Here is an 18096-nt window from a genome sequence, read left to right as displayed (position 1 = left end):
AACAAATAATCTTTTAAAGATGTTATTACTATTACATTGTTATAAATGTTTAAAAATGGTTTAAATAAATGTCCGATTATGATGCAGTCTCTTGTAATTACAAAACAAAAATTTCCAAGCATATCCTTTATGGAATCATTGATCTGATAATTTAAATATAAATAGATTTCATGAAAGCATTCGTTCAGTTAATTCCTCATAGAAAGGATAGCAGAATTTGAAAAAAAGAGTGGGGAATATAAGAGCTGGTGCCAGGCTTGAGATTTCAGCATTTACTGTGGAAAGAGAAATGTTTTACTTTTTGGTGCTGGTAACTGAGAATAAGCTAAAATAGGAATCTCTGTAATTGTAATGATTTGAACAGTGTTGAGGCAGAAACACAAACTAGCAAATAGCTAGTGCATCACAGAGTAAAATACAAAACACATCACAATGGCATTGATAAAACAAATTGAAAATAAATGTTGAAGGCATAAGGAATGATGAATGGGCCTGAGATTGCCAATCGGACTCACCACCTTGTGTGCTATGCCATTTGACAGAAGTGATTGATCAATATTTAAAGCCATTCCGTTTCTTTGTCTCCTAGATTCGAAAGTGTAAACAATCAAATAAAGGCACAGATTGACTCCAATATCCATTGAAAATCTGAAGTTTCAGCTGTTGGAAGCAACACTAATATTTTGTCCTGCAGTTAATAAAAAGGCCTTACAATCTTCCTTAAGACCTAGAGGAAAACAATAGACCCAGAGACGTACACAACACCACAAATAGTTTGAGATATTAGGAAAGGCAGTAGGGGAATGGGAGGAGAGAAGAAACATATTTCAAAGTTCAGCAACAGTCACCATATATGTAGCTATTCTTACATTAATAAATTATCAGAATACATGATAAGAGTACCTGTATAATGCGAAGTCTTCTTCATCAAATAAATCTTTTATTTGCTCGCCAAAGTACCTATAAAAGTATTTTTTAATTAACAGCATGCAATGTTCTCAGTTTAATCTTCATTTACAATTATTCCAACATGTGCACACTGTAAAGTTTCAATTCATGTAGAAATTCAAAGCTCTTTATCTGAAGATTACATAAAAATAAAACCATTTCAAGTAGATCCAGGGGGAAAAAAAATGTGCTATGTTGTCTGCAGCTTGGCCCGCGTCCAAAGAATAAACATGCAAGTTGCATAACAATCAGAAAATGCAGTCTCACATGAGATTGGAAATCACGCTAAAGTAATCATGGCAGAAAATATACTAGCTAGCAATGCCTGATCTAGCTGATTGAGAGATACCAGCAAGCTGTTAGAGACATTAGCATAGTGCCAGCTGAAGAATACCTATAAAAGCTAAATTTAATATTTACAGAAAGGATGGTGCTTCCTAAAGTTACTACTATTGATAGCAATAAAAGTAAAATCCAGTAAAACTACACTGAATAATTCCAGACAGTCAGCTTACTGGAGAGCAGACAGATGTGTCACCATATTCTTTTCCAGCTGGTTGACCTGCTCATGCTCTGCTAGATGACCCCGGACGCAAAGCAAGTAGCTTGTGTACAAGCCTCAAAATCACCAGGTGCAGCCAGACCAGTCGCTGCAGGCAACTGTAGCTTTAAACAAGTAAGGAGAAGTAACTAAAATGTACAAACATAGCGAGAAGTAATATCACCTATTAGTAGCTTGTGATCTTCTTAAATAGCGTGAATACAGGAGCTCACAGCTCCAGTAGCCTGGGATAAATCCCAGCCTCTAGTGCTGTCAGAATGGAGGTGACACATTCTCCCAGTGACCAATTGATTTTTCCCCAGACATTCCAGTTGTCACCCTCCCCTCCCAAAGACACAAGGACTGGTAAGTTAAATTAACTACTGAAATTACCTCTGGTATCAGAGGCTCAAGGGAGAATTGGTGGAGCTCGGGACAGTTGATGAGGAAATAGTATACTGGGAAATAAGTGGGGAATTGGAATTGACAGGAATGCTCCAAGAGCAGATATCGTCTTGATGAGTCAAACGACCACGTGACGAAATATGATAAAAATATGAATTCTCCATGGTGTCAAGAGGGGACATACGCTGAAGTGTGGAGCTCCAAAGTAGTAATGTTCAAGTCTAAATTATTGACTGTCACCGTGAACTATATACTGATGATTAAGTCTTTCTATGCCTGAATGCTTTTACATAGATGTAGCTGGATTTTAAGGATGTTTATGAGTGAATTAAAATGACATGCAAACAGAATAAAAGTCACTTTACACATAATCCACATGCCAAAGGTGGAGAAAGGAAATAAAAAGCATTGGTTTGCACTCCAGGTCATTAACCAATTAAATCTGCTACAATATGATAAGGCTTCTCTGTGAGGTACAGTATCGAGCTTGAAAGACCGGCACCTTGAAACCCTCACGAATAACTGAGGCAAACAATGATCTTACCACATCTTACCTATAGATATTGACAAACTGCTTCCCCATTGACAGAGCTCCAGAATGCAAATCAAGAATGGAGGCCTAGGAAATAGAGAGACCAATGTAACAATTTCCACATGTAGTACAACACTTGTCCCTTTAAAAAATAGTCATTTTCAGGAAATTTAGAGAAAAAAAAATGTTTTGCAGTCTCTAAAGCTTTGATTATCATCTAACTGTTCAATATTTTAAATAATCCTACAAAAGTATTAAACTTAGAGAAAGCTGCTCACTTTAACACATATAAAAATGTCAAGTATTTTATTTTTCCTGATAAATTGAAATTAGTGATCCACATTATTATTAATATAAACAATAAGTCAAAATTGGGCGGTAATGAATCCAAGAACACGGATAAAAACTGCTGTAAGCACTCAGCAGATCTGGAGAGAATGCAATAATTTAACATTTTGAGGTCAAGGCCACTCAGGTTTTTTGCCCATTTTTCATGTAACTGCTCAGGGAGCACAATTAGAAGTTATCCTCAGAGGATCTTTGTGCTATACAACTTTGGGGTAAATCATGAGTTTACTCAAGCCTAAAACTCACTGATTTGGAAAGGGAACTTCAGTGTGAGATACAAACTTCTTGCTTCACTAGACAGAGAAAAATAATTTCAATACTACTGAAATGTTTCGAATGTTGAAAGGCATGGACAGAGTGGATGTGGTAAATTTGTTTCCCATGGTGGGGGAGTCTAGTACGAGAGGGCATGACTTAAGGATTGAAGGGCACCCATTCAGAACAGAGATGCGAAGAAACTTTTTTAGCCAGAGGGTGGTGAATCTGTGGAATTTGTTGCCACGGCGGTAGTGGAGGTCAAATGTATTTAAGGCAGAGATTGATAGCTATCTGTAAACACAAAATAATCTGCAGATGCTGGGATCAAAGCAACACTCGCAACATGCTGGAGGAACTCAGCAGGTCGGGCAGCATCTGTGGAAATGATGAGTCAACGTTTCAGGCTGGAACCCTTCATTAGGACTCTAGAGGCCCTATAAAGAAGGAGGGGGAGGGTGGGAAGAAGAAGGCTGGTAGGTTCCAGGTGAAAAACCAGTAAGGGGAAAGACAAAGGGGTGTGGGAGGGGAAGCAGGAAGGTGATAGGCAGGAAAGGTGAAGAAAGAATAGGGGAGAACACAATGGGTAGTAGAAGGAGGTGGAACCATGAGGGAGGTGATAGGCACTCATCATTTCCACGGATGCTGCCTGACCTGCTGAGTTCCTCCAGCGTGTTGATAGCTATCTGAGTAGCCAGGGCATCAACAGTTATGGTGAGAAGATGGGGGAGTGGGACTAAATGGGAGAATGGATCAGCTCATGATAAAATGACAGAGCAGACTTGATGGGCCAAATGGCCGACTTCTGCTCCTTTGTCTTATGGTCTTATGGAAATGGGCAGAGGCTTCAATCCACTCCATCAGATTGCTGAGAATTGACTTATCCCTCTCCAAGCTGACACATCTACCAATCAACACTATCACAACAGCAAAACAGAACAATCGGTTGCATGTGCTCATCACAGCTTCCGATACTTTGCTGATGTAGAATTGGCTGCTGCATGGTTTACTTGCCACTGAATAATGTTTACAGTCTTGTAAATTTATTTGGTATATTCTTGAACGATGTTGCCACTGATGAATGGAATGGTCCAATGGATTATAGCTCCTACTGGCAAGAATCAACGCCCAGAGGAAAGCAAGCAAGCAAACTAATCACCATCATAAAACCTACCCAATTTCAATGCTCACTTTTGTGAGATATTCACCTAATCTAACTTCATGTATTTATTCCATACGTGGCCTGAGTTCTAACATTTCAATTTATTTAGTAGAGTATGAGTTAAGAAATGGACAGCAATTAGTTTTGAAAGGTTGGTTATGAATACCTCCAGGTGAATTTCAAACTGCACAGTAAAACTGTTAGCCCGTAGGACTAAACAGTCTTGCTTACTTTGCCCGAGTCGCTGAAGTATCATGTGGAGTACAAGCTTGACATTTTACCAGAGACATGTCTCAACATTATGTAATCACTTTTAAGAACTTCATCAACTGTAACTTGTGTTCATGAGGTCAGAGAACAATGCAGAAGAACAGTAGTTATTTCCCTTGACTGAACTCAGTTAACTTTAAGAATCAGATCCTTTCTTTGTCAGATTATTAGCTGTAATGTGGGAGGAGTGCATGGGTTGTGGGAGGGGAGAGAGCAACAGGTAAGGTGAAGGGGGCAAGCGGTGTCAAGAGAAAAAAAGAAAAGGGATAGACAGAGTGGTTACCAGAAGCTGGAGAAATCGATTTTCATGCTGTCAGTTTGGAGACTAGCATGGAGGAATCTGAAGATCTGTTCTTTTAATCTGAAGCTAGCCACAACTCAGCAGCGGAGCAGACCATGCACAAATATGTTGGTATGAGAATAAGAAGTGATATTAAAATGGCTGGTCACTGGAAGATGCTGGCTGGTTCCATCTTCTCCTTCAGCCCTTGCTCACTTCCACCTATCAGCTTCCAAATTCTTCTATTGATCCCACTCTCTTTCCTCCCTCACCTGCCTATTAAACCCCACTCTCCTGAAATCACCTATCACCTGCCAGCTCTTGCTCCATCCTCCCCACTCATCTTTGCCCTCTTCCTTTCCTGTGCTGATGGCCTAAAACGTCAACTGTCTATTTCCCTCCATGGATGCTGCCTGACCCGACCTGTTAACCTCCTCCAGTTCTTCTGTGTTGTTCCAGATTTCCAGCATCTACATCTTGCATTACAAAAAGCAATGGCCTATTTGGGAATTTAGTGTTGTACTGGTTCGAGAATAGGTTTTTTTGCAATGGTAATGTACACTGAAGCCAATGTTTGCTCTAACCTAACAGTGATGGCACAAAATCACAGTACCAACAGATGGCCGCATCAGAGAAGATCGCATGAAATTTGGCAGTATGATTCAGTTGGTTTGCTGTAGTTTGATCCTCAAGAATGGAACCAGGGGTCTTTATGAAACTCAGCTGTCTTATAGAGCTACTTAAGGCCTAGTTACAAGTTATGGTTTAAGTTCCATAAAGCAATGGAAAAACAGAGCTTCACCAATCTGTCAGGTATAATGATTCAATCACATCAATACTGTCTTCTCATAAAATATTCAGAAAAAGGATATAGTAATGTTGCAGAGTATTGAGAAATTTGGTCTAAATACAACATTTAAAAAGCGTTATAGAAATTCTTTAATTTTGAAACTTTCGCCTAGATAACAGTACAGCGCAGTACAGGCCCATGGCCCACAATGCTGTGTTGACCTTTTAACCCACAGATTAGTCTATTTCTTCCTACGTAGCTTCCTTTCATCTATGTGCCTATTTAACAGTTTCTTAAATGCTCCTATTGTATCTGCCTCGACCACCATCCCTGGCAGCACGTCCATGCACCTACCATTCTCTGTGTAAAAAAAAAACTACCTCTGACATCCCTTTCTATACTTTCCACCTCTTAAGACGTCTTAAAAGCCAACATGAAGAAATGTAACATCGACATCAACAGTTGGGAAACCAATGCCAAGGACCAGAAACTCTGGCAAGCCATCATCCAAAAAGGAACAGCAACTTTCGAAGCCAACAGATGTGAAGAATTAGAAGAAAAGAGAAGAAAATGGAAAGAGAGGCGCAACAACCCAAAACCCGATCTGCCATCTGGAACTACCTGTCCTGAATGCGGACGAACTTTCAAAGCCAAGATTGGACTCATAGCCACTTGAGAGCCCATAAATAGATCAACAGAACGAAGACCATCATCCTTGACTTCGAGGGATAGCCACGACGACGACTTTCCACCACACACATTATGCCTCTTCATTTTACCCACTTCTCTGAGAAAAAGTTTCTGGCAATCTACCCAATCTATGCCTTTTATCATCTTCTACACCTCTGTCAAGTCACCTCTCAACCTTTACTCCAAAGGGAAAAGCCCTAGTGATATACTCTTTACATGAGCATAAAACTATTTTTTACTCTACCAAATGAGTCCTTCCAATTTGAAAAATTTTACTTATTTAAATGTTTTCTATAAACATCATCATTATCATGTGCCGTGTCGTGTAATGTAGATGATCATGGTCTCATGACCATGATTGTTCTTAGCAAATTTTTCTGCAGAAGTGGTTTGCCAGTGCCTTTTTCTGGGCAGTGTCTTTGCATGATGGGAGAACCCCAGCCATTATCATTCCTCTTCAAAGATCGTCTGCCTAGTGTCAGTGATCACAAAAGCGGGACGTAGAATATGCATCATCTACTCATACGACCATCCACCACCTGCGCCCATGGCTTCATGTGACCCTGATCGGGAGGCTAAGCAGGTGTTACACGTTGCTCAAGGGTGACCTGCAGGCTAGTGGAGGAAAGGAGCATCTTGCACCTCCTTTGGTAGAGACGTATCTCCACCTCGCCACCCATCTAGAAATATATCAATTGTATTTCCCCATGACTACCCATTCTATGTTTCATAACTAATTAAGGGAATGCCACAAGTATAGTTAGTCCTTTCAATATTATACAAATGCATCAATCATAGAATCTGTCATGACATCTTGGTACTTAACCGCCATGTCCAATAAAGATACAATGGATGAGAAGGAGACAGACAGTGATTAATTAATTTAAACTCTAATTTAACATGATTACAGTAATACAAACCTGGCTGAACTAGGAGACATAAATCAAGCGCACTTCAAGTAATTAAGTGCATAATTATACTATTAATCTTTGACAATTAAAATGACCTAATCTTCAAGTCATTAAGACTATTTGATATAAACACAAAAGAAAAATCAAACTGAGATGTAATAAAATGCAAACAAAAAAAGTTGGAATTTTCAAAAGGAAATTAAGTAAAGAAAAAGGATTAGTAGATAAATTACAATTATCAATGAAAGAATGAAATATCTTTTGATTTTCAGGCAGAATGAATTATAGAGGCATGTTGCAATAGTAAGTCAGATAGAGCAATGAACCTTAAGGTCTGATTTAATGTTATCACATGTCATATGCTGCAGCAATTAGTATTTTCTTGTGCCCTTAATAAAATTAAGATTTTAAACAACTAGAAGCTGCAGGAAAATGGTGTTGTAGAACAACAAAATAACTCCCAACCGCAATCAATTTGAGTGGAGTTTTATGAGCAAGTTGGCCAAGGATATGTACATGACAACAATCTTCAGGTCTGCCCTTTTACTTGTTAAACCTAAAATTACAAGTATCTATACCCCATTCTCCAATAATTTAAAGCCAATGAAGGCAAACAAGAAAAAGCTTTTAATACAAGTGATTAAATACACTGAGATATAAAAATTATACTGTAAATCAGCAGAACAATCAAAGATTGATTCTGTCCTGTAATGTAGAACTATTTTAAAGTCTATCTGAATTGCCTGTAAAAGGCTATACGGATACTCCCATTGATTATTTGTGACATTTTAAATACCAGAATCCCAGGCAAATATTTTTCAGAGAATATAATATCGCAAATTCATGGTACAGGTTGTTCTGTTATAAAGATGGCTTATCCAGGAGTCTGAACCCACCACAGCAGCTGGAGAATTTAAGAAAAATTAATATGTAATAAGAAACCAATAACCAGATAATGTTAAAACCAATCTGGTACATTAATGTACTTCAGTGATCAAATATGCAACACCCTTCCCATCTTTATTCTCATGGTCTGATTATGTGTGACTCAAGACCCATCAATGTGGTTAACGCTTAACATGCCTTTTGATTCAGTACTAATTCAAAATGTCAATGATGTCCACATCCCATGAAAAGATAAAAAAAACACACCATGGAATTAATTTCATGTTTGCATTGTCAATAATGAATGAGTGATGAAGAAATTCAAAGCAGGTTCAAATAATCCACTTCAACCATTTAACCAAGCCTCAGTTTAAAAGGGTGGAGGGGGTTATGGAGAGGTTCTTCTGCTTGGAAGCCCAATAGTGTATGGTGCATGGGAACAGTCTCTGCTTCCTAGACTAATCCCATAATACGTACTCCATCTTTATTCTCCCCTCATTTCCTACACAATAGGCAAAATTTATAGCAGCTAAATAATCTTCCAACCTGTGCATCCTTTCAGGAAACCCATGACACTGCAGAACTGAGCCACACTGAAGTAGAAATAAAAGGTCTGTATTCAACGCAGTAGATCTTCTGGAGAGAATCTAACTTTCTTCACGCTACATGACATTTTATACTTTTTAAACACAAAGACAAGAATAAAATGATTAAGCAGCACACACAAAATGCTGGAGGAAACTAAGGGTCTTGGTACAAAAACGTTGACACGTTCATTTGTATAGATGCTGCCTGACCTGCTGTTTTCCTCCAGGAATTTGTATGTATTGCTTTGGAAGTTCCAGCATCTACAGAATTTATAATCTGCATAATACTGTATTAATAAAGGATTAACTGTGGTTTTGATGGCTATAATCACCTATCTATCTTTAACTTTGAGTGTAGACAGGTAACTAGCAAAGCCCATAGGAATATCCAACAGCTGGAGGCTGGTCCAAGAGCTTCTGAGGATAGACACCCAAATATACCTCGTTTGTTACAGTATTGAGGGTTGGCTCCCTGAATATACGAAAAGTCCAAATATAAAGTGACAAAACAGATGTGTCTTGAACTGTGTATTAGATAGCAGGGATACACCCTTTACAATGAGTCAATGCAGAAGTCAGCCACTTTATATCTTCCCTGAGGTTATCATGAAGTTTTAAATGACTACAAATTAACAGGAACATTTGTCTATCATCTTCCCCTGCATAGTTTCTATGGCGCAGAATCTCAAGGTCCTACATCCAATGATTGGTTTGGCTGGCCTTAAAGTATCAGTTGCAGTTAAACTGTGGACAGGAACAAGAGAAAATTGGCAGATGCTGGAAATCCAAAGCAACACACACAAAATGCTGGAGGAGTTCAGCAGGTCAGGTAGCATCTATAGAAAAGAGTAAACTGTCAGTGTTGCAGGACAAAACCCTTCATCAGTATTGGAGTTTGCTCTTTTCCATAGATACTGCCTGGCCTGCTAAATTATGAACAGCTTTTACTTCCTCCTCAACCTGATGGTATGAATATTGATTTCTCCTTCTGGTAAAAAAAAATTCCCTCCCACTTCCCTCTTCTCCTGTTCCCCACTTTAGCCTTTTACCTCTTCTCCCCTGCCTATCACTTCCCCTTCTTCTTCACTTTCTCTGATGGTCCATTTTCCTCTCCTATCAGATTACTACTTCTCCCTTGACCTTCGACCTTCCCCACCCACCTGGCTTCACCTGTCACTTTCTAGCTATCCTCCTTCCCCTCCCCCCCACCTTTTTATGCTGGTGTCTTCCCCCTTCCATTTAACTCTTGAAGAAGGGCCTCGGCCTGAAACATCAACTATTTATTCATTTCCATAGATGCTGCCTGTCCTACTGAGTTCCTCCAGCATTTTGTGTGTGTTGCTTCTCGTTTTAATTAATACCTGCTAGCCATAGTTCCTTAATGCCAAAATAATCCCTCGGGGTAACAGTATTGAACCCAGATTACTGGCATGGGAGGTGGGGGATGTTGAGAGGAGCAGCTCTACTAGCTGCATCATTATGCCATCCTATTTGACTTGTCCAGGTTGGGGAGTGCAGTCCCCACTGCCTTCAGTTCAGTATAGAGTCATTTAAATCAAAATTACTTTCTCTTGCTCCTTATACTGGTATATCCATTGGGAATGTCTGTAGTTAAAGAACTATGGGAACAATCTTTCAAGAGAGTAACTGAAGGGTCTTCCTCAATTTCATGCCTTTACTGTGGTAAAACTCCTAAAGACACTTATCAAATTAAGTTTACAGCAAATTGCTTTAGATGACCAGTATTTCATAGGCATCTTGAATGAGGGAAGATAAAGAGGCTTAGAGAGAGGATTACAGAGCTTGGAGTCTAGTTGAAGCAGAGAACAACCATCCATTAAAATGGATGACTGGTTGGAGGCTCTTCAGATCGACTTGTTCAAAAAACAGAAACATCAAACAGCTACTCAGGATCTAGATGTGGATTAGCCAGTATTCAAAATAATGGGATAGATTGTGTCAAAGGTGAAAAGATAGCGAGTCAATGGGGAGGGGGTGTTCACAAAAAGAACACTGTGATAAAGAATCAGTTTATAACCCAAAAATCACTGTTTCTTATTTGTCCATTGTGATTATAGGATTAGAAACATACAAGAACCTTGAATGATGCATCAAAATAGAAAATATTTTTTAGCAGGGATCACAGGAGAAAAATCCCTTTCAGCATTTAGCAGTGTATTTTTTTGGAAAAAGCTTGCTATCTAAATATAAAAGTTCACTTACCCCACCATCCGATCCGCCCAGAGACAACCCTCTCTTTGCTATACTGTGAATAAAAAGCAAGTTTTGTGACCACGTAGCACTTTGAAACCTGGAAGAAATCATTTAGATGTGCACTTGAACTATAATGATTCACTTTGATTTGGCACTACCTCAGCTTGTTTTTTTATAAAAATCAACCAAGGCATGATATTGCATGAATGAATGTGGTACAAAACATCCAACAGTGAAAATAGTGACCCAGAGAGTCAATAAACAAAACACATTCTCAGCAAGACATGTTCAGAATCAGAATTTCCTAAGTTGAAAGAGGAAAAAAGTAAGTTTCATTATTATCATTCCCTAGAGAGCAAGAATATCATTCTATCATCTTGTTACCCACTTAAAACAATCCTCAGCGGTATACAGTACTGTACTTGTGGACTCCCGGCCTTCGTCTCCAGGGGTGCACCTGGGGATCCTTGGCCTTCCACAGAAATGCATTGCATGTTATTTGTTAGGCCACATCCCCACTTCAGTCCAACTGACATTTAACTTGACTCCCACAGAGGCTTTTAGAAAAGTTCCAAATTTTAATAAGGTTAAGAAAATTAATCCAAGAATGGGTTTTTTTCTCTAACATTTATACTGCAACTGAGAATTTAAGACTTTGTTACAAATATCACAAATCAGCTTAAAAAGATTTAGAGTGTTGCAGATGGATCAGTAACAAACATCTCTACAATGCGTCATTGTAAGGCTAAGTGGTAAATTAGATGTTTATGGGTAGGTAGGTACCTTATTGATCCCAAAGGAAATTACAGTGTCACAGTAGCATTACAAGTGCACAGATATACAAACATTAGCAGAGAGGTAAAAATAAAAAGTAAGTTACCTCAAACAGTCTAACAGGAGGGGGTCATCACTTCTCCAATTATAGGTTGACTCATTATGGAGGCTAATGGCAGAGGGTAAGAATGACCTCACATAGTGCTCTTTGGAGCAACACGGTTGTCTTAGTCTATTACTAAAAGTGCCCCTCTGTTCAGCCAAGGTGGTACGCAGCGGGTGAGAAACATTGTCCAGAAATGCTAGGCTTTTAAGTAGGGTGCTTTGTTTTACCACGGCCTCCAGAATGCCCTGAAGCCAAGGTATGGTCACCCTGATGCTGTAAATGATTCCTTTCTGGAATCTGAGTCAAGAGTTTTAGGAAGTAACAGATGAAGGTTTCCACGTTCAAATGTGCACCATTGTATTTCCCCCAAGTAACTCCAGGTCCATAGTGTTTCTATCAACCAGAAATCATAAAGTCATTATTCCAAATGAGGTGTAAATCACCAAAGAAACAAACTTGCTTTTAAATATTGAGCTGAGATTACCACCTAGTTTTCAGTTTCATAATCCATCAAGTTTTATGCTTTGCTATCTGATCACAGAACAGATAAGAATAATTTGAAATGGATTAAATTTATCAAGACAATACTTCTACCCTCCTTGTAAATAATTTGACTGGATGCCAAGCAAATTTATTATCAGTTATTGGGATCAGTTCAAATTAGCCTCCAAAATACTCTCATAGAAAATTTAATTTCTAGGCATATCTTCCCTCGTTCTAACGGCACAGTTCACCCTGTGATCACCACCAACTCTTTTTTCATCTAAATCAACCTCTCACTTTCTCAGAACATTGTTATTTTCAATTATTAGAGATGCAATGCCTCCTTGTCTTTATCTACAATATGTTCCCACTATCCAGTAACCCAAAAAGTCATTTCATATGAAGCAGCAATTTACTTGCAGTTCTTCCACCTTAGCGCATAATATTCAGTGCTCATACACTGGAGAAACATAACACAGATTAGATGACCGCTTTGCAACATCTCCATTCTATTGCAATGATGATTCTAAGCTTCCAATTTGCTCTTATTTTAATTCTCCATCTACTCCCACTCTGAAGTCTCTGTTCAAAGGTTTATTTATTACCGAAGTATACAACTCTGAAATTCTTCTTCTCCAGATAGCCATAAAACCAAGAAAGCAAAGAATAGCAGCACAATCATCAACCCTCAAATCCCTCCTCTCTGCACAAAAAAGTTTTAAAAAAACAGATGCCCTTCCCCTGCACACGAAAAACAAGAAAGATCGGGCGAAACACACACAGAATATAAAAACCTATAAAACTGAGAAAAGTTCATAGTACAAGTCTATATCCAAAACGCAGAAAACTTGGGTAACCTTCTGCAGGCACAGTGGGGGCCTTGCCCTCTCCGGCAGCGGAGCGTTCCCACCAGCGATCAAAAGGCAGGCAGCCGGTGCTCACCTTCCACTCATCTCAAGGTTTCAATCTCCCTTGGCACTTTATTTGGCAAACAATGGAAGCTTTAATCAGCAAAATCAAGTTGAACATCAGATAGTGCCCCGTCCCGCAGTGTTCTCGCCACAAGGTTCGCACACGCTGCCTCTGCCTCCGGGAATCCTCTCAGAGACCGCGGAGTGCTGAAACACCCAAATGATATCCAAACTGCAAATCACAGGCTCCAAACAGTTCCAGAATCACATTTAAGACAAAAAAAAAAGTATGACATTAAAGAAGTGAAATGCATGGTTTCATAATCTACCCAGAAGATGTTGACCGTGGGAGCATTGTACACAGGTGCCATCTTGACTGGAAGGGTCAAATGTCACTGGCCTTCTGCAAACTTGGAATCAGAATCAGATTCATTTTCAGTGGCATATGCCATGAAATTTGTTTATCTACGGCAGCAGTAGTGTGCAATACATAAAAGTTATCATAAATTACAAGAATATATAAAAATTACTGCAAATTACAATAACTGAATAACGTTTTTAAAAATGAAAAGTAAAAAAATTGTGCAAAAAGAGAGCATAAAACGGAGGTAATTCCAAAAGCTGGTGACAAAGGGGAAGAATGTTCCTACAACGTTGAGGGTGCATCACCAGGCAGTTCTACCTCCTTACTGTTGGTAGTAATAAGAAGAAGGCATGTCCTGAATGGTGAGGATCCTTACAGCTGGATGCTGCATTCCTGAGGCATCACCTTTGGAAGATATCCTCAACAGTGGGGAATCTAGTGCCCATGATGGATCTGGTTGAGCTTACAACCCGCTGAAGCTTTTTCTGATCGTGTGCGTCGGTACCTCCGCAGCCGGCGGTGATGCAACCAGTCAGAATGCCCTCCACAGTACATCATGCTATTCATGCTACTGTCTTTGCTGAAATACCAAATCTCCTCAAACCCCTGATGAACCATAGCCGCTGGTGTGCATTCTTCGTAATTTTATCAATATGTTGCACCCAGGACAGATCTTCAGAGATGTTCACACCCAGGAACTTGAAGCTGCTCACCATTTCCACTGCAGATCCCTTGTTGAGAACTGCTGGATGTTTTAATTTCCTTGTTCTGAAGTCCACAAGCAACTACTTGACCTTACTTACGTCAAGTGCAAGGTTGTTGTGACACCACTGGGTGATAGCACTGAACTAGTCAATCTATCTCACTCTTGTACGCCTCTTCATCCATCATCTAAGATACTGCCATCAACAGTTGTGTCAATAGAAAATTTATAATTGGAGTTGGAGCTGTGCGTTGGAGTTTTTCCAATAAAATCCAATACCAACTCAAGTTTTCTGTCTAGCACGATGCAGCTTTCAGGAATCAATATTGAATTCAACAGGGTCAAACAATCAGCCTTTTCCATTTGATCTGAGCTGGCCAGTGCTGATGCAGGATCATCCAAATATAATATTAACTTAGTTTCTCTCTATAGCTGCCAACTGTTAAGAATTTCAGATTTCCAGCAACAACTCTGTTTTGTATCTGAAGTATTGTTTTTTTTTCCTCTCTCCTTTCTATTTCCTCTCAACTATTTCCCCTCTATTTCAACACCTCTAGATCTATCAGCCATTATTAACAAGTATTCTTTACCCTCTCTTTGATAGCAACATCAGCAAACTGTCCTTTCCCATCCATTACAGTCATTGCATTTGTACCTCCCACCCCTTCCCATTCTCTACAACTTCAATCAGTTTCCTTATTTTTCATGTTCCTATGAAAAATCAGTGACTGCAGACATTAACACTTGCTTGATGTTGCCTGGCCTGTTGAGTTTTCCAAAAATTTTTAAACAATATGCAAGTTTTGACAACATAAAAGCCAAGGGTTTTGTAAGTCATTAAGTGCAGTGTTCTACTATGAGTAAAAGCAAAAATATTAGCCCAAGAACTGACTACAGAACTCATTTAGTTTATACTAGATATATTCCTTATCTGATACTACCAACAAAACTTTCTGTTCCCTTCAGAAATCCCATTTTTGTTTTCAGATAGGACAAACAATTTTATTACTTTCATAAATTATGCTAATGTTAATACCGACCAATTATTAAACTACAAGAACAGAAACATGTGCAGATTTATTTTATCCAGGAGCTCACATTAATTGAAATAAAATGTGGTAAAAATAACAACTTCAGGGACAGGGAAATCTGAAAAAAATGGAATAAAAGCTTCAGAAAAAAAATCTTAAACAGGCTCAATCATTGAATAATTCAAATCCCAATGAAGAATTGAAAAATAGTTCTGAATAAATGCCCCTAGCCAAGATTGTTGCTTCCTGATAATTGAACATCCAATTCAGTTTCATTTAAACTAACTTCAACATTTTGCTTAGCATTTTAGGATCATATTCTCTAGCTTAGCTTGTTATTTTTGTACAAAATCTGAACAGCTGGGTACTGTGACAAGCAAGAAGGAGTTACATTAGGAATTTATTAGGTAATAAAACTATTTAATATTCCATCAACACGATTATTGAAGTACCAAACATAAAAGTATCTATATATTTAGTATCACAAACACAAGAAAAATCTGCAGATGATGGAAATCCAAAGCAAAACACGAAATGCAGGACGAGCTTGGCAGGTCAGGCAACATCTATGGAAATGAATAAACAGTCGACATTTCGGGCTGAGATCCTTCATCAGGACTAGAAAAAAAGACGAGAAGTTACAGCAGGAAGGTGAGGCTGTGTATGTATGTGTGTGTGTGTATTTGATATATATATGATTAGTTGAAGTGAAGTACAAAGTGCTCTCTAACGCTGCAAAATTTATTTTCAAGGTAGCCCAGGACATGCAATTATAATGGTCAATCTTGCAAAGTACTAGGATTGTACTTCCACGTGATTATATGAAATTAACTGTGGACACAAAGTCAAGGCAACTGCCTTCACATAATGCATTGCGACAAACTGAACCCACATTTGCCTAATATTGTTAACCTTACAAAAAATACATTTATATTCCTCAGCGTAGTTTTATTGAATCCAATGTAAGCAATAAGGTGACAAACATGCAACAACAGCGTATATGCTTGAACTGATCCATGAGAATTGCATCAAATAGGTCAGATTACATCACTCATTTGATAATTAAAGAACAAATTTCTACCCCCTTCCTTCTCAGTCCTGAAGAAGGGTCTCGGTCCCAAACTTCGACTGTTTGTTTATTTCTACAGATGCTGCCTGAACTGTTGAGATTCCGCAGCATTTTGTGTGTGTTACTTTGGATCTTCAGCATCAGCAGATGTTTTCGTTTTTACATATTTCTTATGTTTCAATTATTTCTGACCATCAATCTTTTGTAGCTGCTGTATGCCAATATTCTCTAAAGATAACCCAAAAGAAACCTTAGATGAGTTATTTCATTGCCATTTTAGTTATTCCAGATCTTCAGTTTTGTTGCGTCTGAAACCATAAAGCTACCAACTTTCATCTGATCTACCTGGGAATTCAAACTCCATGGCAAGCATAACATTGGTTGGTACCATTTGAAGGACTGTAACATTGGTTAAATGATGCAACACTGTTTAGCGTGGAAATTGCTCCAGCCTCTCTCTCATCAAGAAGGTTACAAGGACAGTTTCTAAATTTGCCAGTGATACCATATCGCGAGAGCTGGGCAGCTAGTCAGTATTAACGAGGGTGACTAATTACAGCAGGAATAAACTTAAAGAATGGACAATAAAGGTAAAATGCCAGGTAGTGCATGCTAGTAGAATAAGGGGTCATTTATTACTTGGAAGGTACCAATCCACCAATCAATTAAATTGCTACTATACGTTAGCTAGACTAGAAAAGGAGAACAGGCACTATGGTTTAGGTTCCAGTGAAACAAAATTCAAAAGTAGGAAGTTATCTGAATCTGCATCAAACATTGGTTACACCACACTTAGAATTCAGGAATACTTCAGTTGGCCCCTGAAGTTTGCCCTAAAGTTCAACAAGAGCATGATTGATCTGCCCCAGTATAGTAGATAATTAATTTGACATGCTAATCAGATACAGCACTGTAATTTATGAAGCTGTCAGCACCAGAAGCACTAAGTAAACACTACGGGGTAAGAAATCAAAAAGATAAGACATCTGCTCCAAATGCAGGCAGCTGGTAATTACTAAGCAACATTATTAATTTAATGAAAATACAAGGTCAAACTTTCATATGCAGTATGACCAGAACAGTATCAAATTATGGTTTTAGCTTAGAAAATGATTTAATTCATAAAAGTAAAACAAAACAAGTATCCTGTAACACACACAAAACACTGGAGAAACTCAGCAGGTCAGTCAGCAGCAATGGAAATACGTAAACAGTCGATCTCTCAGCTCAAAGCGTCGACTGTTTAATAATTTCTGTAAGCTCTGCCTGACCTGCTGAGTTCCTCCAGCATCTTGTGTGTGTTGCTCTGGATGACCAGCATATGCAGAATCTCTTGTGTTTACAAGTATCCTGCAGTTAGTTTTCTCCCACTCGCTATCCCCGCCCACCCCACCTCACCAAAGCTCATATCGGGTTAAAATCAAGAGTAAACTGGAGAGAATAAACTAAAAAGAACAAGGAAAATGGTTGAGGTACCACACTGGTCAGATTCATATAGAGACCCTCCTCAGTTACAGTAGGTTTTCACTCATGTGAACTGCTTGTAACTGTCAAGTGCATCCTGCCAGTCTCCAAAACACTTGTTACATATACAGGCTGTACACAAGTCAGGCATTGATAACCAGTGGAGGACCAGTACTGCAAAACTGATAAGAAACTAGAATAACAGACACAAATTTTAAAAACAAGCCCAAGTGCCAAGCGTTAAGAGTTTGATTGTTAAAATCTTTTCCAGACAAGTCAACCTTCTATAGTTTGAAACAAAGGTACAGTCCTGTGATCATTGGGACACCTTTGTGAAAATCCAACCAAAAATGACAAATTCTGTAACGTTCTT

General features: G+C 38.7%; 1 protein-coding gene across 2 annotated transcripts in view; it reads right to left on the bottom strand.

Moving 5' to 3' along the window:
• ogfod3 (2-oxoglutarate and iron dependent oxygenase domain containing 3) overlaps positions 1 to 18096 on the bottom strand; it is a 112633-nt gene that overhangs the window by 47281 nt on the left and 47256 nt on the right. For both annotated transcript variants that reach the window (XR_011883069.1, XM_072242521.1), the window contains exons 4-6: positions 10828 to 10870; positions 2449 to 2513; positions 904 to 960 (exon numbers count right to left, since the gene is read on the bottom strand). Coding sequence is in view for 1 of the 2 variants with exons in the window: in XM_072242521.1 (XP_072098622.1) it covers positions 904 to 960; positions 2449 to 2513; positions 10828 to 10870 (165 nt within the window). In the remaining variant the exon portion in view is untranslated. The remainder of the gene's footprint in view (positions 1 to 903; positions 961 to 2448; positions 2514 to 10827; positions 10871 to 18096) is intronic.

This window comes from Mobula birostris, chromosome 24, assembly GCF_030028105.1.
Source record: "Mobula birostris isolate sMobBir1 chromosome 24, sMobBir1.hap1, whole genome shotgun sequence".
In the NCBI taxonomy this organism is placed as follows: Eukaryota; Metazoa; Chordata; class Chondrichthyes; order Myliobatiformes; family Myliobatidae; genus Mobula; species Mobula birostris.
This window is presented reverse-complemented; position numbering and strand designations above follow the sequence as displayed.